At 46.4% G+C, this 27,611-nt stretch overlaps 1 protein-coding gene across 1 annotated transcript in view; it reads left to right on the forward strand.

The window, feature by feature from the left end:
• The window catches only part of VPS41 (VPS41 subunit of HOPS complex), a 358,461-nt gene that overhangs the window by 292,173 nt on the left and 38,677 nt on the right, over positions 1 to 27,611 (forward strand). Inside the window, exons 22-24 of the mRNA XM_075315114.1 lie at positions 7,446 to 7,583; positions 16,797 to 16,851; positions 22,215 to 22,355. Coding sequence (XP_075171229.1) covers positions 7,446 to 7,583; positions 16,797 to 16,851; positions 22,215 to 22,355 — 334 coding nt within the window. The remainder of the gene's footprint in view (positions 1 to 7,445; positions 7,584 to 16,796; positions 16,852 to 22,214; positions 22,356 to 27,611) is intronic.

Consider the following 27,611-nt stretch of genomic DNA (forward strand, 5'->3'; position numbering starts at 1 on the left):
CGCTCAATATATGCCCCCCGCTCCGTGTATCTAATCCTATCCTGTGTGATACTGTCTGCAGGGCTGTGTATCTAATCCTCCTGTGTGAAACTGCTGAGCTGTGTAACTAATCCTATCCTGTGTGATACTGTCTGCTGAGCCGTGTATCTAATCCTCTCCTGTGTGATACTGTCTGCTGAGCCGTGTATCTAATCCAATCCTGTGTGCACTGTCTGCTGAGCCATGTATCTAATCCTCTCCTGTGTGACACTGTCTGCTGAGCCATGTATCTAATCCTATCCTGTGTGATACTGTCTGCTGAGCCGTGTATCTAATCCTCTCCTGTGTGATACTGTCTGCTGAGCCGTGTATCTAATTCTATCCTGTGTGATACTGTCTGCTGAGCAGTGTATCTAATCCTCTCCTGTGTGATACTATCTGCTGAGCCGTGTATGTAATCCTCTCCTGTGTGATACTGTCTGCTGAGCCGTGTATCTAATCCTATCATGTGTGATACTTTCTGCTGAGCCGTGTATCTAATCCTCTCCTGTGTGATACTATCTGATGAGCCATGTATCTAATCCTATCCTGTGTGATACTGTCTGCTGAGCCGTGTATCTAATCCTATCCGTGACACTTTAGACATTTCTGGTCACCAACAAAATGGCTCTTCACTATGCCCCTACATGTCATTCTCTGTTATCTGTTGTAAACACTGAGATTAGGAGGGGGGAGGCATGCCATCACACACAAGAGAGCAGACTCCGCCCACTTTCCTGCAGCTGTAATGTGAGCTTTTTCTACAGTGGGTTTTCTGTAGGATTTCAGAATCTGTTCCCCCTAGTTTTTAACAGTGGAAAATATCAAACTTTTTAATTTTTTTTTTATATTTTGCTCAATTAAAAACAAATAATAATATTTAAACAAACATTAAAACATTATTACTTTACATTTTTTTCAGTTATTGATTTTTTTTTTTTTTGACGATACTTTCCCTTTAATCTGATTGAGTTGCAGTAGCATGACCTTAATAAGGCGGTTCATGCTTTGAAACCCTCCAATGTGGCTGAATTACAACAATTCTGCAAAGGTGAATGGGCCAAAATTCCTCCAGAGTGTTGGGAAAAGTCTCATTTTCAGTTCTAGCATACGTTTGATTGCAGTTGTTGCTGCTATCGGTGGCTCAACCAGTGATTAGGTTTTGGGGGCAATCACTTTTTCACATAGGTTTGGATTCTTTTACCCTTAATAATAAAGACCTTTGTTTAACCCCTTAACGACCGCCGATATGCCTTTAAACGGCGGTAAATAAGAGTACTTTTTCCGATCCGCCGCTTTTTAACCGCGGTCGGAAAAAAGGGTCTAGCGCCCCCCAGAGTCAGAAAATTTCCGGGGTCTCAGCTGCCGGGGGTAGCTGAGACCCTGGAGATCATGATTCGGGCCGGTTTTTCCGGTCCCCAGTCACGTGATGACCGGTATACACCGTATACCGATCATCAAGTTATAGTAAATGACCGCGCCGGTAAAAAATGATTTATCTCCCATCTGGCCTGATCAAACATGCCAGATGGGAGATAAATCTTTTTCCCGGTTCCCTCCGGTCCCCCGGTGTCCCCAAAGTGCCCCCCCCCCCGACCCCCAACCCCCTCCCGAAAATCCAAGATGGCCGCGCGCACCGGCGAGCACAGCAGCGCGCCGGCCGCATTTACAGTGTTCCTATGGTTTCTGTCGTATGTGCCATAACACATACGACAGAAACCTGCTCCCTAGGCCCTGCCGGGTCCCCCCCTACCCCCCCCCTGGTGTTCCCCGGTGTCCCCCGGTGTCATACATACCTGTCGCAGCTCTGATCCCCCGTGGCCCCCTCCTCCGGCTCCTTCACAGCAGTTGCCGGTCACATGTGCCGAGCGCGGCTGACAGCTTCCTGTGTTCAGAGAGCTGTGCTGGCTGCTCGCACTCTGCAGCTGTGACCCGGGGAGAGTGGGTGCAGATTCTTTGCACCCACTCTCCTCAAATGGAGGGTCTGCCCTCCTAGAAAATGGGGGATACGTTCCCTGAACGTGCCCCCCATATTCTAGAAGGTCCAGAGGCGACGTGGGACGTCCAAATGGATTATTGTGGATTTTTTTTTTTTTTCAATAAATTGGTCAATCAGGGAATGTTTGGGGGAGTGTTTTTCAAATAAATTTTTTTTGTTGTCAATTTTTTTTTATTACTGTCAATTAGTTATGTCGGGTATCTGATAGACGCCGTGACATAACTAATTGCTGGGCTTGATGCCAGGTGACATTACACACCTGGTATCAACCCCATTCATTACTACCGTTAGACAACGCACCAGGGCGCGGGATGAGCTGGGGCGAAGCGCCAGAATTGGCGCATCTAATGGATGCGCCACTTCTGGGGCGGCTGCGGCCTGCTATTTTTAGGCTGGGAAGAGTCCAATAACCGTGGCTCTTCCCATCCTGAAAATACCAGACCCTAGCTGTCAGCTTCACCTTGGCTGGTGATCTAATTTGGGGGGACCCCACGTTTGTTTTGTTTTTTTTAATTATTTATTTATAAATAATTAAAAAAAAAAAACAGCTTGGGGAGCCCTCCAAATTGATCACCAGACAAGATGAAGCTGTCAGCTGTGGTTTGCAGGCTACAGCTGTCTGCTTTACCCTAGCTGGCTATCAAAAATAGGGGGGACCCCACGTCATTTATTTTAATTCTTTTTTTTTTTTGGGCTAAATACAAGGCTAGGCATCCTTTAGTGTCACATGAAAGGCACTAAAGGGCGCCAGCTTAGAATATGCAGGGGGGTGGGACGTTATATATGTTTGACATCTATCCATTCATCCATTGTAGCATTTTACGCTGTGTGCCCACAATCAGGGTTTGCAACGTTTTGGACGCAGAGTGTTTTCCCTGCGTCCATAACGCTGCGTTGTGCAGTAGAAGCACAGTGGCAGGATTTTTAGAAATCCCGTGCCCACTGTGTTTCTTTTCTCCGCAGCATAAATCGACCTGTGGCGCAGCTTCCCGAGCCTCAGCATGTCAATTTATGCTGCGGAGATGAGTGCTTTCTGCAGGTAGAATAGAACTAAAGTCCACAGCAGCCTGAACCCAAATCGTGGGCATGGGCAGCTGCGTTCTCCCGTGGACAACACTCACATTTCTGCAGGAGGCTGACACTGTGTACTAGACGTCGTGTCGCTGGATCATGGCCACATAGCCTAAAGGCCGCTTTACACACTGCGATATCGGTCCCGATATCGCTAGCGTGGGTACCCGCCCCCATCTGTTGTGCGACATGGGCAAATCGCTGCCCGTGCCGCACAACATCGCGCAGATGCGTCACACATACTTACCTGCCCGGCGACGTCGCTGTGACCGGCGAACCGCCTCCTTGCTAAGGGGGCGGTCCGTGTGGCGTCACAGTGACGTCACTGAGCGGCCACCCAATAGAAGCGGAGGGGCGGAGATGAGTGGCCGGAACATCCCGCCCACCTCCTTCCTTCCTCATAGCGGCCGGGAGGCAGGTAAGGAGAGGTTCCTCGTTCCTGCGGCGTCACACATAGCGATGTGTGCTGCCGCAGGAGCGACGAACTACATCGTTACTGCTGCTGTAACGATAATCGAGAATGGACCCCCATGTCACCGATGAGCGATTTTGCACGTTTTTGCAACGATGCAAAATCGCTCATCGGTGTCACACGCAGCAACATCGCTAATGCGGCCGGATGTGCGTCACCAATTCTGTGACCCTAACGACTCCGCATTAGCGATGTCGCAGCGTGTAAAGCCCCCTTAACAGTGAGAAATTTGTTGCTACAGCAACAGTTTTGTGAAGTACCTGTGGATTCAAAATGTTTACTATACTCCTGAATAAAATCCTTGAGGGGTCCAGTTTCCAAAATGAGGTCACTTGTGGGGGGTTTCTGATTTATAGGTGCCCAAGGGGCCCTGCTAATGTGACATGGTGCGCGCAATTTACTTCAACTTTTCCAAAATTCAAATGGTGCTCCTTCCATTCCAAGCCCTCCCATTTATCCAAACAAAGGTTTTTGGCCACATGTGGGGTATCCCTGCGCTCACAAGAAATTAGATAACAACCTGTGGGGTACACGTTTTGTTGTTGCCTCTTGAAAAAGTGAAAAATGTGTCGCTAAATCAACATTTTTGTGAAAAAAATGAAAATTTCAATATGGCAACCTAAGCTTATCAAATTCTGTGAAGTATTCGTGGATTCAAAATGCTCAATATGCACCTAGATTAAAGCCTTGAGGGGTCTTATTTCCAGAATGGGGTCACTTGTGGGGGACCTCCACTGCTTAGGCACCTCAGGGGTTGTCCTAATGCAACATGGCGTCCGCTATTGATTCCAGCCAATTTTGCAGTCAAATTACACTCCTCTTCTGAGCCCTGTAGTGTGCCCAAACAGTTGATTTCCACCACATACAAGATATCAACAAACTCAGGAGAAATTACGCAATAAATTTCATGGTGAATTTTTTCCTGTTACCCTTGTGAAAAAAAAAGCTACCTGGTTGAAGTAACAATTTTGTGGTAAAATTTTATTTTTTTATTTTCATGGCTCAACGTTATAAACTTCTGTAAAGCACCTGGGGGTTCAGGGTACTCACCAAACATCAAGATAAATTCCTTGAGGGGCCTAGTTTCCAATATGGGGTCACTTGTGGTGTTTTTTTGCTGTTTACGTACCTTAGGGGTCCTCCAAATGCGACATGGTGCCCGCAATCTTTTTCAGCCAAATTTCCTTTCCAAAATTCAAATATTGCTCCTTCCGTTCCAAGCCCTCCCATTTCTCCAAACAAAGGTTTCAGACCACAAGTGAGGTATCACCGCGCTCATAAAAAAGTGGGTAACAAACATTGGGGTCAAATTTTTGGAATTACCTCTTGAAAAAGTGAAAAAATTGATGCTAAAGCAACATTTTTGAGAAAAAAATGAAAATTTTCAATGTGACAACGTAACGTTATCAAAATCTGTGAAGTACCTGTGGATCCAAAATGCTCACTATACCCCTAGATAGAAGCCTTAAGGGGTCTAGTTTCCAAAATGGTGTCACTTGTAAGGGGTTTCTGCTGTTTAGGTACCTTAGCGGACATGTAATTGCAACATGGTGCCCGCAATCTATTTCAGCCAAATTTGCTTTCCAAAATTCAAATATTGCTCCTTCTGTTCCGAGCCCTCCCATTTGTCCAAACAAAGGTTTCTGACCACATGTGGGGTATTGGCGCGTTCATAAGAAAGTGGGTAACAAGTTTTGGGGTTCATTTTGTTGTGTTATTTCTTCTAAAAGTGAATAAATTTGGGGTAGAGCAACATTTTAGGTAAAATTTTATTTTTTGCTTTTTTTCATTCCACTTTGCTTTAGTTCCTGTGAAGCACCTGAAGGGTTAATAAACTTCTTGGATGTGGTTTTGAGTACTTTGAGGGGTGCTGTTTTGAGAATGGTGTCACTTTTAGGTATTTTCTGTCACCCAGGCCTCTCAAAGTCACTTCAAATGTGATGTGGTCCCTAAAAAAATGGTTTTGTGAATTTTGTTGAAAAAATGGGAAATTGCAGATGAACTTTGACCCCTTCTAACTTCCTAACCCCAAAACATTTTGTTTCAGAAATTGCGCTAATGTAAAGTAGACATGTGGGAAATGTTATTTATTAACTGTTTTGTGTGACATAACTCTCTGGGTTAAGGGCATAAAAATTAAAAGTTTGAAAATTGCAAAATTTTCAAAATTTTCATCAAATTTCCGATTTTTTCACAAATAAAAGCAAAAAATATCGTTCTAAATTTATAACTATCATGAAGTACAATATGTCACGAAAAAACAATGTCAGAATCATTGGGATCCGTTGAAGCGTTCCAGAGTTATGACCTCATAAAGTGACACTGGTCATAATTGCAAAAAATGGCCTGGGCATTAAGTACAAAACTGGCTTCGTCCTAAAGGGGTTAAAAACTGCATTTTGTGTTTACTTGTGTTATCGTTGTTTAATATTTACATTTGTTTCGTGATCTGAAACATTTAAGTGTGACAAATATGCAAAAGAATATATAAATCAGGAAGAGGCAAACACTTTCACACCACTGTGTATGTATGTGTGCGTGTGTGTGTGTTTGTGTGTGTATGTATGTATGTGTATATATATATATATATATATATATATATAATCTCAACCATTGTGTTTATGTACTTTTACAGTGTGTGTGTACCGTATTTTTCGGACTATAAGACGCACCGGACCATAAGACGCACCCTGGTTTTAGAGGAGGAAAATAGGAAAAATAAAATTTTAAGCAAAAAATGTGGTCATGGCACACTGTTATGGGGCTAGGATCTGCTGCTGACACTTTTATGGGGGGTAATGCCCCCAAATTCTCTGCTAAGGTACCCCATCCTGGTAATGATCCTCCTGCCTTGTATATGTACCCCCATCCTGGTATATGTCCTTATCCTGCTCTATACTGGCATCCTGCTGTATGCCATCATCCTGGTATATATTCCCATCCTGCTATATATTCCCATCCTGCTATATATTCCCATCCTGCTATATACCGTCATCTATCGTGCTATATACCCCCATCCATCCATCCTGCTATATGGCCCCATCCATCCTGCTATATGGCCCCATCCTGCTATAGACACCCATCCTGATAAATAACCCCATCCTGGTATATGGCATGTATTCTGTATCACACAAAAAAAATAAACGTTTATACTCACCTTTCCTCGCTCCATGCAGCATTGCTTCTCCCCCTGTATGTGGCGGTAGCAGCGCCGCTGGAGTGTGGAGCAGTCACGGTCACTTCCCTGCAGCATCATTCGTCATCGCTGTGCTCACCGCTCTCTACACAGATCAGGTGACCGGCAGACAGGAGGACATTGCGGTGCTGCAGGGGAACGGTGAGTATGCCGTACTGATTCACTGCCCCCCGCGCTGATGATGATGCGCGGGGTCAGTGAATACAGCCGCACATGCTCACTCCAGGCTGTAGTTGCCAGGGGTGATCATGGCCGGCTCTTTACTATGCGCGCACCCCCCGCCCATCATCCCGCCCACCTGCCAGCGCCAAGAGATGATGGGCGTGCATATGTAATGAGCGGGCCCACATGGTCACGGCCGGCGCTGCTACAGCCTGCTCGTGCCCCCGATGGCCCGCTCCACAGCACCCTCATTCCCGGCCGCAGCCCTATATTCAGACCATTAGACGCACCCCCCACTTTCCCCCAAATTTTGGGGGGAAAAAAGTGCGTCTTATGGTCCAAAAAATACGGTACATATATGTGTAAAAAAAATGTTTGTGTGTTTGTATATATACAGTGTGTGTAAGTATATATGAAAGAGCAAGTGTATATAGAGAACAAGGGTTTTGTTGTCAATTTTTATAATGGGTTTTTATGTACTGTATGATACAGAATATTTATAACCGCTTTTTTTTATTTTGGTCTAGTATCTTCACAAGCTTTTCAAGAGAGATCATCATAAAGGTCAAAAATACCATGAAAAACAAATCAGTTTGTATGCTGAATACGATAGACCAAATCTTCTGCCTTTCCTTCGAGACAGCACTCATTGCCCATTAGAAAAGGTAAGCACAACTTTTCTGTGAGTGGCATAATGTAATCCGTTCAGGCTAGCCATACTTCCACAATTGCTGGGCTAGAATTTACAGGTTTTGAATGTAGATTATTCTTTAATATTCAGTCGTGGTCTTTTTCTATTTCTTAATCTTACACCACTCAGAATCTAAAAATTCAGGTGTGAACACAGCAATATACTGCTCTTTCCATTGTCAAACATACTAGGCCCTAAGTACAGATACTGCTGTTTAGTATTTTACCTAGCTTCGTCTGTTACCTAAAAGAAAACCCCAGTTCTTTATAATGGCAGTATATTGTGTATTGAAAACTCTCTTTTGTTGGTCTCTAAAATTTGAATATGAAAAGGGTTTTCCCCCAATGGGTATTTTTCACTCACTCACTATATGGCCTCTTACCTTAGCCGGGCAGTGTCGGTCGGGCCTTCGTCGCTCCTCCCCTACTGCTTCCCTCACATTGTGAGGGACCACTGCTCCAGCCTTCCGGAGCTCCTCTGGGGCGATGCAGGCTGTGTAGCTCCCCGGCCGGCGTCCTCCTTGAGCCGCCGGCCGCCTCCAGTATACACGCTGTCGATACGACCCGGAAGTGCTTCTGCGGGCGGGACTTCAGGTTCTCACGCCCTTCCTGTGTGGGCGCTTCCGGTCGCGGAGGCAGCGTGTCAGACACCCAAACGAATCAGCGCCCTGTCATGGGACGGATGCGGGAGGTGGGGAACGTTCCCTGCCACTGGGGGGCAGGCCTTTCCACATAAAGGCTGCCCTGAAGGCATCAGAACCACGGTAAGGATTCTTCTGTGCGCGCGGTAATGTCTTCCCCTGCATCTGCAGAGCCCAGTGTTCCCTCTTCCACGGTAAGTAGGAAAGGGGGGTCCCTTATGCCTGTTATACAGGCTGATATTGATGGCTCCTTATGGTATGTGTTTCCAGGAGGACAAACCGGCTAGGAAATATGAAAAATCTGAGAAATGTGAAAAATCAGAGAGGTCTAAAAAAATCTGAAAAATCTGAAAAGACTGAGAAAATTAAAAAGTGCCCAGTCTGTATTAGAAAGCTCCCTGCGATCTGGGATAAGAAACTCTGCCAGCATTGTACAGACCAGATTGTTAGGGCTGAACAACCGTCCCTGGTAGACGAGCTGCGATCCATAATGAAGCAGGAGATTCAGGCCCCACTAGCCTCCCTCCCTGCTGCTGGTCCTTCCCCCACTAAAAAGAGGAAACTCCAGGCAGCCCCGTCTGATCATGAGGCTGCCCCTGATTCCGCCTCGTATGGTCCCGATGAAGGTTCCTCCTCCGGGAGGCTTGACTGGTCTTTCCTTTTTTTCCTCAGAGGATTTGGGAGATCTTATTGGAGCTGTTAGGAGCACTATGGGGTTGGAAGACGAGCAGGTCCTTCCTTCTGTTCAGGATGAAATGTTCGCTGGCCTGAAAACCACTAAACAGATAGGGTTTCCTTTCCTGTCCATGCCAATATTTTGGATCTTATCTCTCAGGAATGGGAATTTCCTGACAAACGATTTAGGAGTGACCCCAGACGCAGATTTCCCCTAGAGACTTCTGATTTGCATTGGGAGGTCCCCAAGGTGGATGTGCAGGTGGCCAGGGTCGCTAAGAAAACGGCGCTCCCCTTTGAGGATACTTCCCAGCTTAGGGATCATACGGATCGGAAGTCAAGAGCCTCATGAAAAGATCCTGGGAGGTGTTTTCTTCTACCATTCAGGCCAACATTGCCTCCACTTGTGTCTCCCTGTCCCTCCTTAGGTGGCTCGACCAGTTGGAGGCTCATATTTCCCATGGGTACCCCTAGGGATGAGTTACTGGGATCCCTTCCCTTGCTTAGGTATGCTACCAGTTTTTTGGCGAATACTTCGATAGAGTCAGTCCACCTGGCAGCCAGGACCTCATTCTTATCTAACTGCCAGACGAGCTTTATAGCTTAAAGCTTGGAGTGGGGACTCCACTTCTAAAATGAGACTTTGCTCTCTTCCGTTTAAGGGGGACTTAGTATTTGGGTCTGGATGTCATTCTGGACAAGGCGACTGATCGTAAGGCCCTTCCAGAGCAAAAACCCTCCAGGAAACGTTCCTTTCGTTCCTCGGTGCCTCAGACCTCCCAGCCCAGGGGAAAAGGGAAGTCAGGTCGGTGGAGCTACCCTAAAGGAAGAGGGAGAAATATTCTCATCCCTTTTCATCAACAACATCCTCAGCTTGGCAAACAGTGACTCGGCTCGGGTGGGGGGACGACTCTCAGCCTTCCTTCCCCAATAGAAGACCATCACCACCTGCCAGTGGGTCCTGAAGATCGTATCACAGGGTCTAATAATAGAATTCATCTCTCCCCCTCAATTGGGCCTCCGAGTCACAGCCCTGTTATCACAGGGTTCTCAGGATCTCCTGTACTCGAAGATACAGGAGTTAATGCATTCCGAAGTCATTTCCCCAGTCCCAAGTCAGGAAGAAGGGGTAGGCCACTATTCTCGTCTCTTCCTTGTCAAAAAACCGTCTGGAGACATCCGGATAATCATCAATATGAAACGTCTCAACCAACGGGTCAGATACCGGCGTTTCAAGATGGAGTCCGTGAAATCTGCTATTCCATTGATAGGTCTACACCACCAGATGGCCTCAATAGACCTGAAAGACGCCTACTTCCATGTGCCCATCCATCCTCGTCACGGTCAGTACCTCAAATTTGCGATTCTGCACGAGGCGAACGTGCTTCATTTTCAGTTCAGCGTACTTCCCTTCGGGATCTCCTCGACTCCAAGAATCTTTTCAAAGATCATGGCAGAGGTAGTCGCCTTCATTCGATTGCAAGGTGTCTGTCTGGTTCCATATTTGGACGACTTTCTTCTCATTGCTGCCTCCGCTCAGACCCTCAGGAGCCATGTGGAGAAGTCGTTGCACATTCTTCAGTCCTTGGGCTGGATCCCCAATCTCAAGAAGTCTCAGCTGCAACCCTCCTCCACTCGACTGTTTCTCGGGGTACTGTTAGATTCCAACAGACAGGCATCATTTCTCCCAGAAGACCACAGGTTGACCCTTCTAACCAAAATCTCGACTCTTCATCGACAAGTGCATCCGACCCTTCGAGCGGCTATGTCAGCTCTGGGTTCCATGACGTCCTGCATTCCCTCAGTCATGTGGGGTCAGGCCCACTCTCGTTGTCTCCAGGATCATATCCTGGTACATTGGGACAGACTCCCTTCCTCACTAAACAAACGGTTTCGCCTCTCAGGAACTGTCTCCCCGTCCTTTCTCTGGTGGCTGCATCCCAACAACCTGATGGTAGGGCTCGCATAGACCCGGACGCCCCTGGTTACGCTGACGACCGATGCCAGCTAGAGGGGGTGGGGGGTTATGGTTGCCAACACTCCCTTTCAAGGGGTCTGGAATCCTTATGTCAGCTCCCAATCCTCCAACTATCGGGAACTCAGGGCGGTCAGAGAAGCCCTCCTTGCTGCTCAGGATCTCGTCCAGGACACTCACGTCCTAGTCTACTCTGACAATGTCACCACGGTAGCACATCTCCGCCGGGTACAAGATTAGTCTCCCTGAAGTCCGTGTCCTCCTGGATTTTCCACTGGGCAGAACGATCCCTGCTGTCCCTTTCTGGAGTCCATCTAAAGGGGTCCCTGAACCTTCAAGCAGACTTCCTGAGTCGTCACGATGTTCACCCAGGAGTGTGGAGTCTGGACCAAGCGGTGTTCTGCTCTCTGGTGGCAAGTGGGGTACTCCAGAGATAGACCTATTCGCTTCGGAGGGCAATCGCAAGGTCGCAACATTTTTCTCCCTGAACCCTCGGGACAACGTGTTTGGGGTGGACGCCTTCTGCCATAGTTGGTTTTTCACCTCGCCTACGCCTTCCCACCTATTCCTCTTCTGGCGCGGACCCTGCGGAAGAGCAGAGACGACAGAGCCACAACTATCCTGGTAGCTCCTCTGTGGCCACGGAGGAGTTGGTACAGCCTGATCCTGACTCTCAGAATAGACGGACCGGTCCTCCTAGGTCCAGACCCCAGTTTACTGTCTCAGGGTCCGTTGTTCCATCCAGATCCCCAGAAACTCTAGTTGGCTGCCTGGCTTCTGAGGCCCAGGCACTTTCTGACAGGGTCGTAGCTACTCTACTGAAGAACTATAAACCGGTGACTAATCGTATTTACAATAAAATCTGGATGAAATTTTCCTCCTGATATGGTTCTCGTCCTCCTGACCTGCTCCTGCCTAACATTGCTCAAATACTCGACTTCCTTCAGAATGGATTGGACTTGGGCCTTAAGACCAGCACCTTAAAGGTGCAGGTCTCAGCACTCAGTGCAGTATTTGATACGAATCTGAGAAATGACATTAGTAAGGACGGCACCACCATAGGGTTAATAGGAAATGTGCCACCACCCATAAGCACAAAAGCAAAACAGAATTTATAATTGGTATGTGGGGCACAGCTTCACTAAATGTACCAATCTAAAAAAAAAAAAACAGAGTCCAAGCAGTCATATGCAAAACGTGAAAAAAGTTTATTTGTACACACTTTAAAACACAATTAAAAAGGAGGGGAGTTAAAAAAAAAAAAGAGTCCCTCCATAATGCAGCATGTATACACTATGAGACCTCAGTTGGTAGTATATAAAGCATGAACAGGCTAACAAAAACCATTGGTTTGCATTATACATAGTCAAAAATACAATCCTGCAGTCATATTTGGTGCAAAATAAAGAAAATCTGCTGGTATACCCCTGAGGAAGCCACTCATGGTGGCGTAATGCGTGGGGCGTGTGGGCGGTTACACCACCTCTGATTCATACTACTCTGGTAATTATCAGCAGGCTTTCTTTATTTTGCACCAAATATGACTGCAGGATTGTAATTTTGACTATGTATAGTGCAAACCATTGGTTTTTGTTAGCCTGTTCATGCTTTATATACTAACATCTGAGGTCTCATGGTGTATACATGCTGCATTATGGAGGGACTCTTTTTTTTTTTTGAGTCTCCTCCTTTTTAATTGTGTTTTAAAGTGTGTACAAATAAACTTTTTCACGTTTTGCATATGACTGCTTGGACTCTGTTTTTTTTTAGATTGGTACATTTAGTGAAGCTGTGCCCCACATACCCATTATAAATTCTGTTTTGCCTTTGATACGAATCTAGCAGATCGTCGCTGGATTCGCTGATTCATGGTGTCTGCTAGTAGGATCTGCCCACGGCAGAGGGTCCTGACACCATCCTGGGATCTCAATGTGGTCCTTACCGGACTTTCTCAGTCACCCTTTCAACCTCTGTCCTCCAGTGGTATCCGTTCTTTCTCTCACAAGACTGCCTTTCTCGTGGCAATTACCTCCGCTCGGAGAGTCTGGGAACTTCAAGCATTGTCCATCTGGGAGCCATACCTGACCGTCAGAGATGACAGCATTGTCTTTCAGCTGGACTCTTCCTTCCTTCCTAAGGTGGTTTCGGATTTTCATCGCTCTCAATCCATTGTCCTTCCTTCCTTCTGTCAGCATCCTAAGACTCCAGGGGAGGAAGTTTTCCATTCTTTGGATGTTCGCAGGACGGTGTTGCACAACCTAGACCTTACGGCACCTTGGCGTCTTGATCACAACTTATTTATCCAGCCCTTTGGTCGGAATAAGGGCAAGAAGGTGGCTAAGAGCACTATCGCCAACTGGATTGTTCGGGCCATTAGAGAAGCCTACCTCAACCAGCATCTATCACCACCTACCAGATTTATGGCACACTCCACCAGAGCTACCTCTGTCTCCTGGGCTGAACGGGCAGGGGCTTCTCCCGAGCAGATCTGTAAGGCAGCTACGTGGTCTTCCCTCCATACTTTCATGAAGCATTATCGTCTGGACTGGATTCCAACAGGGATTTGGCTTTTGTCAGGAAAGTCCTGCAGGCTGTGGTCCCCCCCCCCAGGTATCAATTCATTGGTATTCCTCCTATGCTGTCGTGGAAGGGACTTGAGAAATAAGAATTATTCTTACCGTTAATTTGATTTCTAGGAACCTTGCATGACAGCACGTAATTCCCTCCCTAATCCTCGATATTCCTGGAAGTGTTTATACTTCTCATATGCTATGGGTTCTTTGTAAGACACTGGCTATGGGAGGTGGGAGGGACCTTTTAACCTCTCTTGTGCTTCCTGTCCCAATTAGGGCGTGGAGAGACAACTTCCTATGCTGTCGTTGAAGGTTCCTAGAAACCGAAATAATGGTAAGAATAATTCTTATTTTACCATTCCATTTAAAAGTCAGTGTTGACTCCTAAGGGCGAGATTCCTTCCTTGTCTATCGTGGTCCATGACTGACATGTAAGCCACTAGTCAAGACTGCCCTTCCAGTGCCACCGTATCGGCCTTCATGGATATCAGACACCTCCTTCTGATCTTGAATGTCCTTCAGCCTTCTTTTTTCGACCCAACCAGAAATATCATTAGATTTTGGCTTTCCCGTCAGTTTGATTTTTTTCCTCTCTAGCGACATCATTCATTGGGTGAGGTTCTAAAGGGGGCTCTCATCTGCCTGTGTCTTTTTCCGGGACAGAGTGGTCTGGCGTCCAGCTCCATCTTTTCACCTTAAAGTGATTCTCCGCCTTTTATCTTAATGAGCATATTGCTTGTTTGGTTGCTGTGGCATATGTCAAACTATAGGTCTACCATTGCGGAAGGTTCCCCCTTCTGGGTAGAAGCCTGATGGGTCTTACGCCTCCAGTCATCAATTGTTATAATTGAATGGGCCTCTACTTAGTCTTCTGTCCACATTGTTGTGGAGCTCTTAGATTTGCACCCTCTCTTGTTTTGGAAGTGAGGGGTCTTGATTTTGCTCCTCCTACTGCTTCAGTCAGCTTCTTTTTTTTCTAAGATGTATTCTTACTGTCAGCCTCCGAGTGGCATCTTTATTTTCATAAACCGCACTCTGATCGAAATTATGGTCATGTGAACGTGGTCTAATAGGAGTTTTGTTCCTTTTTGCTGCATGGCCACAGTGAGGAGAATTCATAACTGAGCCTTTGTTGAAGGACTGACATACTGTATACTACAAAACAATATGAATCCCCAGCAATCGGATAACATTCCCAGAATGTGGATTTAATTAGAAAACATGGTTGTTCACCCATTTTCATATTTAGGAAAAATATAATTTACTTTTACTATTAACCAGAGTTAAATGTTTGAAGAGGCAACTCTGAACCAAATATACAATAGGGGGACTGACGGCAATGTTTAGTTGCCAATTTCATTCCTTTTTATCTGTCACCCCAGGCGTCACTTTTTAGCCATGGCTCCTGCAAGATAAAAATATCAGTCAAAAGTTTGGACATTTCCTTCTCATACAATGGATTTTCTTTATTTTTCCCTTTTTTACACATTTTAATGAAACAGTATTTTCAATAAACTACCCAGTAAAGTTAAAGGATCTAAGAAGTATGCAGTGAATAAAAAAAGTAACATAATTCAAAACAATCTTATATTTTAGTTTCTTCAAAGTAGCTATCTTTGCCTTGAAAACAGGTTGGCGCGCTCTTGGCATTTTCTCAACCAACTGTTGTTGCCACCAGTGTTGTGATGTTTTTCCAATGGTCTTGATAGAGTTTTCATGAATACTGAGCACTTGTTGGCCGTTTTTTTGTCCAACTGTGTGGATCAGTGATTTTTTTTTACATGATGTGGATCCAAGAGAGCAAATCATAGTGTTTCATTGCGAAATGATCTTCTCTTCTTGTTTAGGAATTCTAAACCTTATAATACACTGGATAAGTAAGGTTGATTTGGCCAAAAAGAATGTGACTACTCAATTTTTCTTTATTTAGAAGGCACTGGACTGAGCTATTTTTAATTCTATGTCCATGATACATATTATCTATTACTCCAAATTGTCTCTTCAGACAGGAGACGAACTCTAGTGCCACCTATTGGAAGTAGCAATCCTGAAAGTCAGTAGTGACCCTTTAACGAGCCTTTTCATATGACTTAAGATTTATGCCAGATCAGAACCTCAATTTGCAAACACGGTGTTTCGGGGTGTTTGCCTCTCATCAGTGTAAAGTATGAGATCTGATCTGGCTGTATGAGAAGCTATAGTGGGGTCTAAGGGGAAAACGTTTCTCTTTGCGGAGACTGACAAACCAATGTGGCTGCCAGTGAGGAGTCTTTTATAGCCGCAATGCTGCTCTGGGACATATTCAAAATGTCTCTTCAGGCGAGGAGGAGATGAAGTCTAGTGCCACCTATTGGAAGAAGCAACCCTAAAAGTCAATATCTATTACTCCAGAACTTCTCTTCAAATGGACTTTTTTATTATATAGGTCTGATTATTATTATTAATCATTTTTTAGTTCTGATTATTACTAGTTTCTTTAAATTTGAGCTGTCAGGTTGTTATATTTGACAGAAACATAGTCGTGTCTTCAAAGCAGCCCTGATCTACAGAAATAAAGCAACTGCTGTATTTGATCTTGAAACTTAACACAGTGTAAATGAAAGTCCTTGGCTGCAATATATCTGTAGCTTTTTCTCTGATTAAGTGCATAAAACAAATTACAAAATTGGTTACTTGGAAAAAAGCCTAAAAGCCTTTTGGAAATTGAAATTGAAGTAGTTGTCGTAACCAATCAGTGTCATTTCAGATAAGTATATTAAACCATTTTCATTGTTCAGCATGTTTAGTGTTTGATAGCAATGTCAATGCTTCTATGAATGCACCATTGGAATTGAAATGTCGCGTGTATCCTGTTTTTTTTTTTTTTGTTTGTTTGTTTTTTTCCCCTACTTCAAATCTGACCATTTATGTATTTTTTTATATAACTGTACTAAGTGTTCATGCTTTTCATTGCAAGGCACTAAAGTGTTGTGTGGCATAATCAATGACGTATGTCCACGTATTGCTCCCCCTACTCTTTTAGGCAGCGTAATGGTACCTTTATTTTTTCTTCTCATGAATAGACTCTCTCCCTGGCACCCCATTGTAAACTTTCTAGCCTACTGTGTAGAATCCGTCACACGGAGATAAACATTTTCGTATGGATCATACCAGAATTTCCTTTGTAAAAGTTTCCTTTCTGATGTCAAATATCATAGGAGAATGCAGCGCTGCAGTAATGCAGGCTTTGATCTTTTGATTTGGTATACTGGAATGTAAAACAAAAACCTCATGTAAAGTTGTTTTTTTGATGTATACCATTTTCTGTTGCCTTCTTAAATACAGGCCCTGGAGATATGTCATCAGAGAAATTTTGTGGAAGAGACAGTATTTTTGTTAAGTAAGTAATCACTGTATTGTGTTTGATATAATTCCAGCCTATAGATAAAACAAAGCTAAAATCTTGATATTCACTTTTATTTATTTTTTGGTCAAGATCAAAATAAATTTTATTTTTACAATATCTAGATATGTAATGAAAAGATTTCACATTCTTCACTGTTAGAGAGAATCCTAACAATAAGACCCCACAGTCTTCACTATTAAGAGAGAATCCTAATGACAAGATTCCACAGTCTTCACTGTTACAGAGAATACGAACAACAACATCCCATAGTCTTCACGTGTCCATAATCGGGGTTCACAGGATTTTGGATGCAGCATGTTTATGCTACGTCCCAAATGCACAGTTGTGCAGTGTAAGCTCAGTGAATGGAAATTTAGAAATCTCATGCCTACTGTGCTTGTTTTTCCGGCTGCGTAAACTGACCTGCGGTGTGGCTTCCGGAGCCACTGCATGCCAATTTATGGCTGCGGAGCTGCGAGTGTTCTCCACAGGGAGAACAGACAGAGTGACTGTAAAGGCCCAAACCTTGATCATGGGCACAAGCCTGCAAAAGAGCACTTGCAGACCCCGTAGAAGAGGACATGCTGCGTCCAGGATGCAGCATGTCCTGATCATGGGCACATACCCTAAGAGAGAATCCTAATGTACCATTATAGACCTTGTGCCTTTTGGAATTCAGATATATTTTTGAGCCATGACTCACTTCTTTTTTCCACTTCTTTATGCAACTTTCAATTACACTTACTCTACGTATTACACTTACTTTACCATGTGCTTGCCCTTGTTTTTGGTTTTGCCTCAGTTCTTTTTACCCAATATATTTGGGTGCATAGCCGCCTCCTTGCACCTCATCTACTCAACTTTCCACAGGCACAGGTTCTTCTCTACCACGGTCTATTTTGAGGCCTGTAGCACATACTTCTCTTTTTTTCTTTCTTTTTTTTTTTTTACCACTTAATGCAATTGTCAATTCTTTATAATAAAAAAAAAATGACATATTATACAGACATGCTTGAAGTTTTGATTGGTGGGGATCTGAAAGCTGTATAGTGCTACTGATCGATGTAGCTCCAGCTCCTGAGACTCCTACTTATCAGTCAAAACTTGAAGTGCACAGCTACTGCATGAGCTGCGTGCACAGAGCGCTGTACTGGCTCACCTGTATGGTTCCATACACTACTCCCAAAGAGCAAAGCAGGGGCGCCATCCGGGCATTACAATCATGACTGGTGTGAAGAGGGGGGGGGTGGGCGGGGTATTTACTTAGCTTTGTTAAGCCCCGTTTCAGCCACTGCACACACGGCTAAATTGCAGGCAAAGCCCTTCAAGGGCATCGCATGCAAATTAGCCATGTGGCCGGAAGGCGAGTGGAGCAGAGCAGGGAGGCGGTACTTCATCCCGCAGCCCAGTGTGATGAGGTCATCACTCTGCGCCTTATTACAGTGCTGTGCTGTGGGCAACACGGAGGTGGCAAGGACACGGCATCCGGCTAGGAAAGGTAGGTGCTCGGTGAGCTGATCATCGCCATGGTTGGTGGGGGGCACCCCTGCCTTGCTTTAGCTCACGGGTTCGAATCGCGGGCCTGCAATGACCTTTTCTGTGGCCCCCGGGCAGATTCCCGGGGGGCAGCAGTGCTCGGGTTCTTATGCGTACAAATGTGGTCAGGACTTACTGTGTGGGCGAGTTTCCCTGTGTGGCTGGAGTCCGCCCTCTGGTGTTGTGTGCCCGCTCTCCAGTGCTGTCTCCCCCCCCTCCCCGCAGTGCTGTGTGCAGCCCCCCCCCCCCCCCGCAGTGCCTGGATGGCCCCCCTAGTGATGCCTGTGCCCCCCAGTGATGACACATAAGCTTCTTATACTAAGAATCTCTTTCGTTGTCTATAGCAAACAATCACAGCTCCCTAACAACTGTAAACCACGAGGTTACATTTTCCCCTCAAAACATAGTCTATGAAGTTCCCTTAGTCACATGGTGTCTGTGCAAAATTTCGTGATTGTAAATGTGACGGTGCAGATTCCTTTAGCGGACATACATACACACACACAGACACATACATACACTCATCTTTTTTTTATATATATATATATATATATATATATATGTGTCGCCCTGGAAAAGCCAGGGGCCACAGAGAACAACACCAACACACCCCACACTCCCTGCAGGCACATCAAGGTCAGACACAAAACCCTTGTTGCCTTCCTCCAGGGGCTGATGTCCACACCAGGGGGTGGAGCCAGGCGGTTGGTCTCTACCCACCGAGGAGTTCATACTCCTGGAGGCGGGAAAAACAGACAGTCTAGTTTTGACAGCAAAAGTGGAAGGAGGAAAGTGTGGTACTAGAGCAAACAGTCTGAAGAGCGTCCAGGTGTGTGGCCCGGTCGAGACAGCAAGGTTGGCAGACGGTGGTGACCGTCTGCAGGAGTGGCCGATTGGAGTCTACCGTAAGGACCGTGGACGGGTGGTGGCCCGGCGGTACCGGACCGGTACACAAAGAGAAGCCAGCACCAGTGGCAGGGGCCTTTCGGACCCCGGCAAGGCTAGGAGTCGCCGTGAAGTTGCCGAATCCGTTAGTGAAGGGGACCTCCTGGGTTTCCAAACAGTTAAGTCCCGACAGAAGGCAACAGTCCAATCCAGTGAGAGAGACACCGCCAAGGCAACCGTTTCTCAGGGCCAGCGCCTGCGGGCAAAAGGGGCTCTTCCGGCCCATATCCAAGTCGGGGAGCGGGTTACCGGTAGGAACCCATCGAAACTGTAAAGACAGAGTAGGTGCAGGGAAAAGACAGTCACCGCTAACCTGCAGGGAGCAACAACACCGCAGCCGTCCGAGGGACCCGTCCATCCAGCCGCTTGTTTACCGTGAACTGTGTCATCATCATTGGGCTGAGTGAGTACCTCCGTGCCGTGCGGCACAGCGCTGCCCCTGCGACCCTGCACCTCATCAGGCCCCGCAACCCGCCTGTCATCAATCCCTACCCCATCACCGGGCCCTGGGACAACCAACCCCCTACCCACGGAGGGGAGGATTAACAACCAAAGCTGCTCCCTGTCACCGCTCCCGGGATCCCCGTCCAGAGCAGCGGTGGTGTCCACACAATCACCACAACCGTGGGTGGCGTCACGGACAATATCCCCAAAACCAAACCACCCCTTTTCACTCACGGGCGAGGAGCGCCGCTCGAGTTCCCGGGATCCGGCCCATCGCTCGAGCCACCAAGCAGCCGCAGCGGCAGCCGGACCCGAGCAGTGGGAGAGCGCAGCGTCCCCTCCTCCGCCCGCGACATATATATACACACATATATACACACACACACACACGTTTTTCCAAGCATGGTGTTTAGTGTATGGAAGATTTGAGGGGTGGAGGAGGAGCTGGGGTGGAGCCTGGGCAGAGTCTCAAGGGGGCACAAAAATGTTGCCAGTATGGGGCCCTGAAATTACTAGTGGCGGCCCTGTAGCGGAGTGTACAGATATTTACAAAGTGCAAAGAGGCAAGCATTTCCTTTACAGTGCACATCCAAGTAGTCTGGAAAATGTATGACAATCGCCCAAATGATTAAGTTAAAGACGCCCTCCCATGAAGGTTTTTGGTTTTGTTTGTTTTTTTTACTAAATCTGTTTATATATGAGTGTAGTGTGAATATATTAATATGCTCACCTACTGCCGCCTTCTGCAGTATGCATTGCCTTTCAGGTCCTCTTCTCATTGATGTTACTGCTCTTCCGACTGTCAGGCTTACAGTGTGCATGGGCCAGAAGTCTCTTTTACAATGTAAGTCTATGGAGCCTTGTTCTGATGCTCCATAGACTTACATCGTAAAAGAAACTTCCAGATCAAGGAGAGCGCAGTATGACCTGAAGAGTCTGCAGAGCAGTGAAATCACTGAATTGCTGGGAAGAATGGCACTAGATCTCAGAAAAAGAAGCGGTTGATGAGTATATTAATAAATTCACACTGGACTACATTACATACACGTATACACATAATTAGAGGAAAAAAAAAATCTTTAAGAACATCTAAAAACAGACCTTAATCCAAAGGACAACAGACAAATAGTCTATGTCCAAGTAAACTGTCTTATACCCCCAGCAATATGTGCCAATTTGGGTAAATAAGAGAACATTCACCAGACCTCAAACAAATAGTTTGAGTCCAGCAAGGCATCTTATACCTTTATGAGGTAATAAAGGTAAGAGACATACCAAGAACTGTAAAGTAGCCCAGTAATGACAACCCTGAAGCTGCCTAACCGTGCACGAATAATGTGCTAATGCGTGAAACATTTCAACTGTTACAGTCACTTTATTTTTTTGTCATGGGTGACTAGGGGACACAGGACGATCTATGCTAGCCCTTAGACTGAGACCACCTGCGCTCACCCCGGAGGTACCCTTAATGATAGGGAGGTCCGGGTCCCTGACCTGGCCTGGTTTCCTGTCGGGCCCTTACCTAATAGCTCCAAACCATGGGTGGGCAGGACACAAAATTATACACCTCCCACAAGACAAAGGGGGTAAAACTGAAACTCCGCAAATATCAACAGAGGGGAGACAAAAAGGCACCTGAGGGGATAAACCAAAGGGGAAGGATAAAGTCACACCATGGAACTTTAACACAGCGCAGACAACAAATCACTGGTCGCCACAGACGCCGGATATCACAACTGCAGGCAGAAACTACCTTCAGCGGCCTCCTACTATACTCACCAACCTTAAATAGGAGGAGACCATATCTGGAAGGTAATCAACGACCTGGCTCTCAGAAGAGAAGCACACTTCTCCAAAAAAGGATTAACTCCTCCATGGCTGGGAGCAGTGAAACAACTCAGCCGAAGCCCAGCCAAGTTGAGCACTTAAGAGAGACCAGGTTGCTTGTCTGACTCTGCAATGTGAACAGAGTCCGACACCGTAGAAATAATCCGCGTGTGCGGATCCAAGCAGTGCATGACATTTTTATTTCATAAATCATTAGTACACATGAAATTAAGCAACTTTGTAATATATCTTATCAGAGACATTTTCCTCTTTTTCTGCCAGAATTGATCAGCCATTATCAAAATTCTCACATCTGAGGTAAAATCTGTATTCAGTGAAGATTTTCCTATTGCTGGGATAGGAGATGGCTGCTATTACTGATGAGATTCAATATGACTGCTCGGTGGGGTCTCAGGACCCAGCCCCCCAATGATTTGCAGCGCTAAGCAGCCACTCTAGTATATAACAAGTTTTTCCCTTTAATTCTTACATTTGAGTCTAGAACTTAAATACACACTAAAATAATTGCCTTTATTCCTACTATTCCAACTACTGAGGTGTCAGTGTTTTTTAAAATAAAATGCTGCATTCTTTGTGTTCCACAGGCAGGATGGGTAACAGTCGAAGAGCCCTACAGATGATCATGGAGGAACTTAAGGACGTAGACAAAGCCATTGAGTTTGCAAAGGAGCAGGATGATGCCGAGCTGTGGGAGGACCTGATTCTGTACTCTATTGATAAACCACGTAAGAGCATAGGCAGATTAATATTGCTTTCTATGATGTTGCTGCATAACATTCAAGGGCATCTCTGCTCCTGGCTCTGGTCTTAGTCTGGAGTATATCCAGCTTTTCAGATGCCAGTGTGAAGCCCTGCACTGTCAGCATTCTGTAGAATTGAGGGAGTAATATGGACAGATCTTTCAGGGTGGTCTGTGCCCCTTTCTGTTCATTTTTAGGCATCCGCTTCACTTCTGCGTGATAGTGATGAGCACAGTTGCAATTTAGAAATGTAGAAGCGTCTGCAGATGCTACAGATATATAGTGTATTACATTTCTGAAAAATCAGGATTCAGCATAAAACTAGTTAAGTGTTCAGTATTATCCGTGCAAATTCCCTTACAGTATACCATCTTATAATTTAGTAACATTTTGTTTCATATTTCTTATCCATATTTTTCATAAAGGAGACTAGTTTCCCTGGTCCACCTCGATATCTATATTTTCTCAGTTCTCACCTAAACAGGGTAAATAGGGGATATATTTTAAAGCAGATTCCCTCGCCTCCACCCTCCCCATCCCCCTTACCTTCTTAAAACATTTAGGTCATATAAATTGATCTCTGCAACCACTGCATCAGGCCTGTGGACAGGGATTGGCTGCAGACATCACTTGTCTGTGCAAATAGAAACCCTACAAATATCTGAAGGTTATCTGTCAGGTGATTTTCTAGTGCAATACTAGTGCTAACTTTAAATAGGGCTTAAGGAGAGCTTTCAGGATCAGTAAGTTTTATTGTTCTACGGTATCCTGTTATCTTGTTGTAAGCTCTGGAGAATTCAGTGTGACTTAAGGGTACCTTCACACTTAGCGATGCAGCAGCGATCCGACCAGCGATCTGACCTGGTCAGGATCGCTGCTGCATCGCTACATGGTCGCTGGTGAGCTGTCAAACAGGCAGATCTCACCAGCGACCAGTGAACAGCCCCCAGCCAGCAGCGACGTGCAAGCGACGCTGCGCTTGCACGGAGCCGCCGTCTGGAAGCTGCGGAGACTGGTAACTAAGGTAAACATCGGGTATGGTTACCCGATGTTTACATTAGTTACCAGTGTGAGCAGGGAGCAGGGAGCCGCGCACACTGAGCGCTGGCTCCTTGCTCTCCTAGCTACAGTACACATCGGGTTAATTAACCCGATGTGTAATGCAGCTACATGTGCAGAGAGCAGGGAGCCGCGCACACTGCTTAGCGCTGGCTCCTTGCTCTCCTAGCTGCTGTACACATCGTGGTAATTAACCCGATGTGTACAGCAGCTACATGTGCAGAGAGCCGGAGCCGGCAGCACAGGCAGCGTGAGAGCTGCAGAGGCTGGTAACTAAGGTAAATATCGGGTAACCACCTTGGTTACCCGATGTTTATCTTGGATACAGCTTACCTCAGCTGTCAGACGCCGGCTCCTGCTCCCTGCTTGCTTCATTTGTCGCTCTCTTGCTGTCACACACAGCGATCTGTGTGTCACAGCAGGAGAGCGGCTTTGAAGAAAACGAACCAGGGCTGTGTGTAACGAGCAGCGATCTCGCAGCAGGGGCCAGATCGCTGCTCAGTGTCACACACAGCGAGATCGCTAATGAGGTCACTGCTGCGTCACAAAAAGCGTGACTCAGCAGCGATCTCGGCAGCGAGCTCGCTGTGTGTGAAGCACCCTTAAGGCCCCGTCACACACAACGAGATCGCTAACGAGATCGTTGCTGAGTCAGTTTCTGTGACGCAGCAAAGATCTCGCCAGCGATCTCGTTATGTATGACGCCTACCAGCGATCAGGCCCCAGCTGTGAGATCGCTAGTTGTTGCAGAATGTTCCGGATCATTTTCTTCAAAGGCGATGTCCTGCTGGGCAGGACGCATCGCTGTGTTTGACACTGTGACAGGGTCCCAATGACCGCTGAGATCGTTATACAGGTCGCTACTGCGACCTGTATTGTTACTGTGTCGTTGGTAAGGCCTGACTGTGTGACATCTCACCAGCGATCCTTATCAGGACATATCGTTTGCGGGATCGGGTAAGTAGTTGTGTGTTACTGGGCTTTTAAGGTCCAGTCACACATAACAAGATCGTTACTACGTCACAGTTTCCGAATCGTTGTTAAATCATTGGTGAGATCGTTGGTAAGATGTCAAACAGTCATTTTCCCAACGACTTTAGTAACGATGCAGCGACCTGTATAACGATCTCGTTGGTCGTTGGGACCCTATCACACAGCAGCTATGTAACGATTCCGACCTCGAATAGGGGCGTAGTGTTTGACGCTGTAAGCCACGTAGGCGTGCATATGCGTCGCCTATTCCACACCCCTCCGCTCCGATTGGTGGCCAATACTGTGTTCTGATTAGGCGGCTGGCCTAGATGGCAACTTTGTATCGCTTCATCCTTTGTCCCTTTTTGAGCTTTGCTTTGAGGAAAGAACCTGCGACTCGACCCTCATTCATTCATACTTTGTTCCCGGTTGCTTGCTTGCTTTTCGGTTTGAAGCTGCATCTGCACCCGGATTCATCCCTCCTTCGTTCCCGAGTGTTTGCTTACTTTTCTCAGCGGCAACCAGTCGGTGCAGAGGGGGCGCGGAAAAGGTGACGCAACTACACGCCTACGTGTCACACTTTAAGTTCTCATCTAGGTCGTTAACGAGATCGTTGGTAGGTGTCAAACATACAGATCCATCCTGCCCAGCAGGACTCCAACAAGCCAAAAATGGCCCAGGACAATCAGCAACGACCAATGATCTCACAGCAGGGGGCGGATCATTTGTAAGTGTCAAACATAACAAGATTGCTGGTGAAGTCCTTGTTTCTTCATAGAAACTGTGATGTAGCAACGATGTAGTTAGTGATCTCGTTATGTGTGAAGTGGCCTTTACTAACTTGTCAAGCATATATAAATACAAACTGCATATTCACTGCTCCCTCCACCCACCTCTTAGTGCTGGCATCAGTGATACTAAATTTGAACTGAATTTGCACTGCTGCCCCTACCCATACTCCCTTCCTGCTCTCAGCAGTAATTGTGCATGCACTGAGAGTTGGAAGGGGGGAGCAACTTGACTAGTGTGCAGGATACACTGAATTCTACAGAACTTTCAGTATTAGGCTATGTGCGCACAGTGCGTTTTTCGCGGCGTTTTTGCGCGTTTTTCGGGTGCGTTTTTGGCCTCAAAACTGCAGGACTTTGCTTCCCCAGCAAAGTCTATGAGTTTTCATTTTTGCTGTCCGCACACATCTGTTTTTTTTCAGCTGCGTTTTTGTGGTGCCACAAAAACGCAGCATGTCAATTATTCCAGCGTTTTTCACTGCGCTTTTCATCCATTGAGTTCAATGGGATGTTGAAAGACGCAATGAGAAACGCAAATAGCTGCGTTTTGGTGCGTTTTGGTGCGTTTCTTAGACCAAAAACGCAGCTATAAACGCAGGAGGTGGGTAGTAAAGTGACGTGTACAGGAAGAGGATTCCTTCCGTCAGTATATACAGAAGCGTGAATCCTCCCGGTACCGTCACCGTCGCGTCCACCTCCCGTCCTGTGCATGTATGCTGCCGTGCGGCGCCATGTACAGGCGGGAGGTGGAAGCAGCTGCGAAAACAAAAGTGAACAGTAGAAAAAAAAAAAAAGTTATACTCACCTGTCTGCAGACTCGCGGTGCCATGCCCGCTCCCATCTCCTCTCACGGTATCGCCACCCCCGCTCCGGCTGTGTGCAGACGGCCGGGAAACCTCCGATGGATGCAGGACCTGGCGATGGATCACCTGATGCAGTCACCTGACGCATCAGCTGATCGTAAGTATCGCGGTGACGCGGGAGCCCGGCCGGTATCAGCGGATGCGTCAGGAGACTTCATCCCTGATTACCGGCAGCTCCTGCAGCGATCGGACAGGATCAGACTCCCGCCCCATCGCTGCAGGAGCTGCCGGTAATCAGCACATAAGTGAGTATTATTTATTTTTATTTTATTTTTTTGCACCGATGCATCAGCTGATTGTATAATCGGCTTTTATACAATCAGCTGATGTGTGATGGGATTCAGCCCCTAGAACCTGACACATCATCTGATCGCTTTGCCTTCCAGCAAACCGATCAGATGATATTGGATCCGGATTGGACGGCGCGGGACCCTAACCCAGGATTACTGCGGAGGGGGGGTTCTTTATTTCAATAAAGATGGAGTCACTAATTGTGTTGTGTTTTATTTCTAATAAAAATATTTTTCTGTGTGTTGTGTTTTTTTTTTTGATCTTTACTAGAAATTCATGGTGGCCATGTCTAATATTGGCGTGACACCATGAATTTCGGGCTTAGGGCCAGCTATACAGCTAGCCCTAACCCCATTATTACCCGGCGAGCCACCCGGCATCAGGGCAGCTGGAAGAGTTGGATACAGCGCCAGAAGATGGCGCTTCTATGAAAGCGCCATTTTCTGGGGTGGCTGCGGGACTGCAATTCACAGCGGGGGTGCCCAGAAAGCATGGGCACCCTGCACTGTGGATTCCAATCCCCAGCTGCCTAGTTGTACCCGGCTGGACTCAAAAATTGGGCGAAGCTCACGTCATTTTTTTTTTAAAATTATTTCATGAAATTCATGAAATAATTTAAAAAAAAAGGGCTTCCCTATATTTTTGGTTCCCAGCCGGGTACAAATAGGCAGCTGGGGGTTGGGGGCAGCCCGTACCTGCCTGCTGTACCCGGCTAGCATACAAAAATATGGCGAAGCCCACGTCATTTTTTTTGTTTGGGGGGGCAAAGAAATCCTGCATACAGTCCTGGAAGGAGGATGCTGAGCCTTGTAGTTCGACAGCTACTGTCTGCTCTCCTGCATACACTATTGGATGGAGGATGCTGAGCCTTGTAGTTCGACAGCTGCTGTCTGCTCTCCTGCATACACTATTGGATGGAGGATGATGAGCCTTGTAGGTCTGCTCCCCCTGACTCTCCCTCAAGCATACAGTCCTGGATGGAGCATGCTGAGCCTTGTAGTTCTGCAGCTGCTGTCTGCTCTCCTGCATACACTATTGGATGGAGTATGCTGAGCCTTGTGGTTCTGCAGCTGTCTGCTCTTCTGCATACACTAGTGGAGAATGAAGAACACATTGAAGAAGGAAATGACATCAGACCTTTTTTTTTTGTTCACTGATAAAAAACGCATAAGGACGCAGTGAGCAAAAACGCAGCAAAACGCAGCAAAAAACGCACCAAATCGCGGCAAAACGCGTGCGTTTTTTGCCGCGTTTTTTCGACGCAGGTG

The sequence above is a fragment of the Anomaloglossus baeobatrachus genome, chromosome 6 (genome assembly GCF_048569485.1).
Source record: "Anomaloglossus baeobatrachus isolate aAnoBae1 chromosome 6, aAnoBae1.hap1, whole genome shotgun sequence".
Classification (NCBI taxonomy): Eukaryota; Metazoa; Chordata; class Amphibia; order Anura; family Aromobatidae; genus Anomaloglossus; species Anomaloglossus baeobatrachus.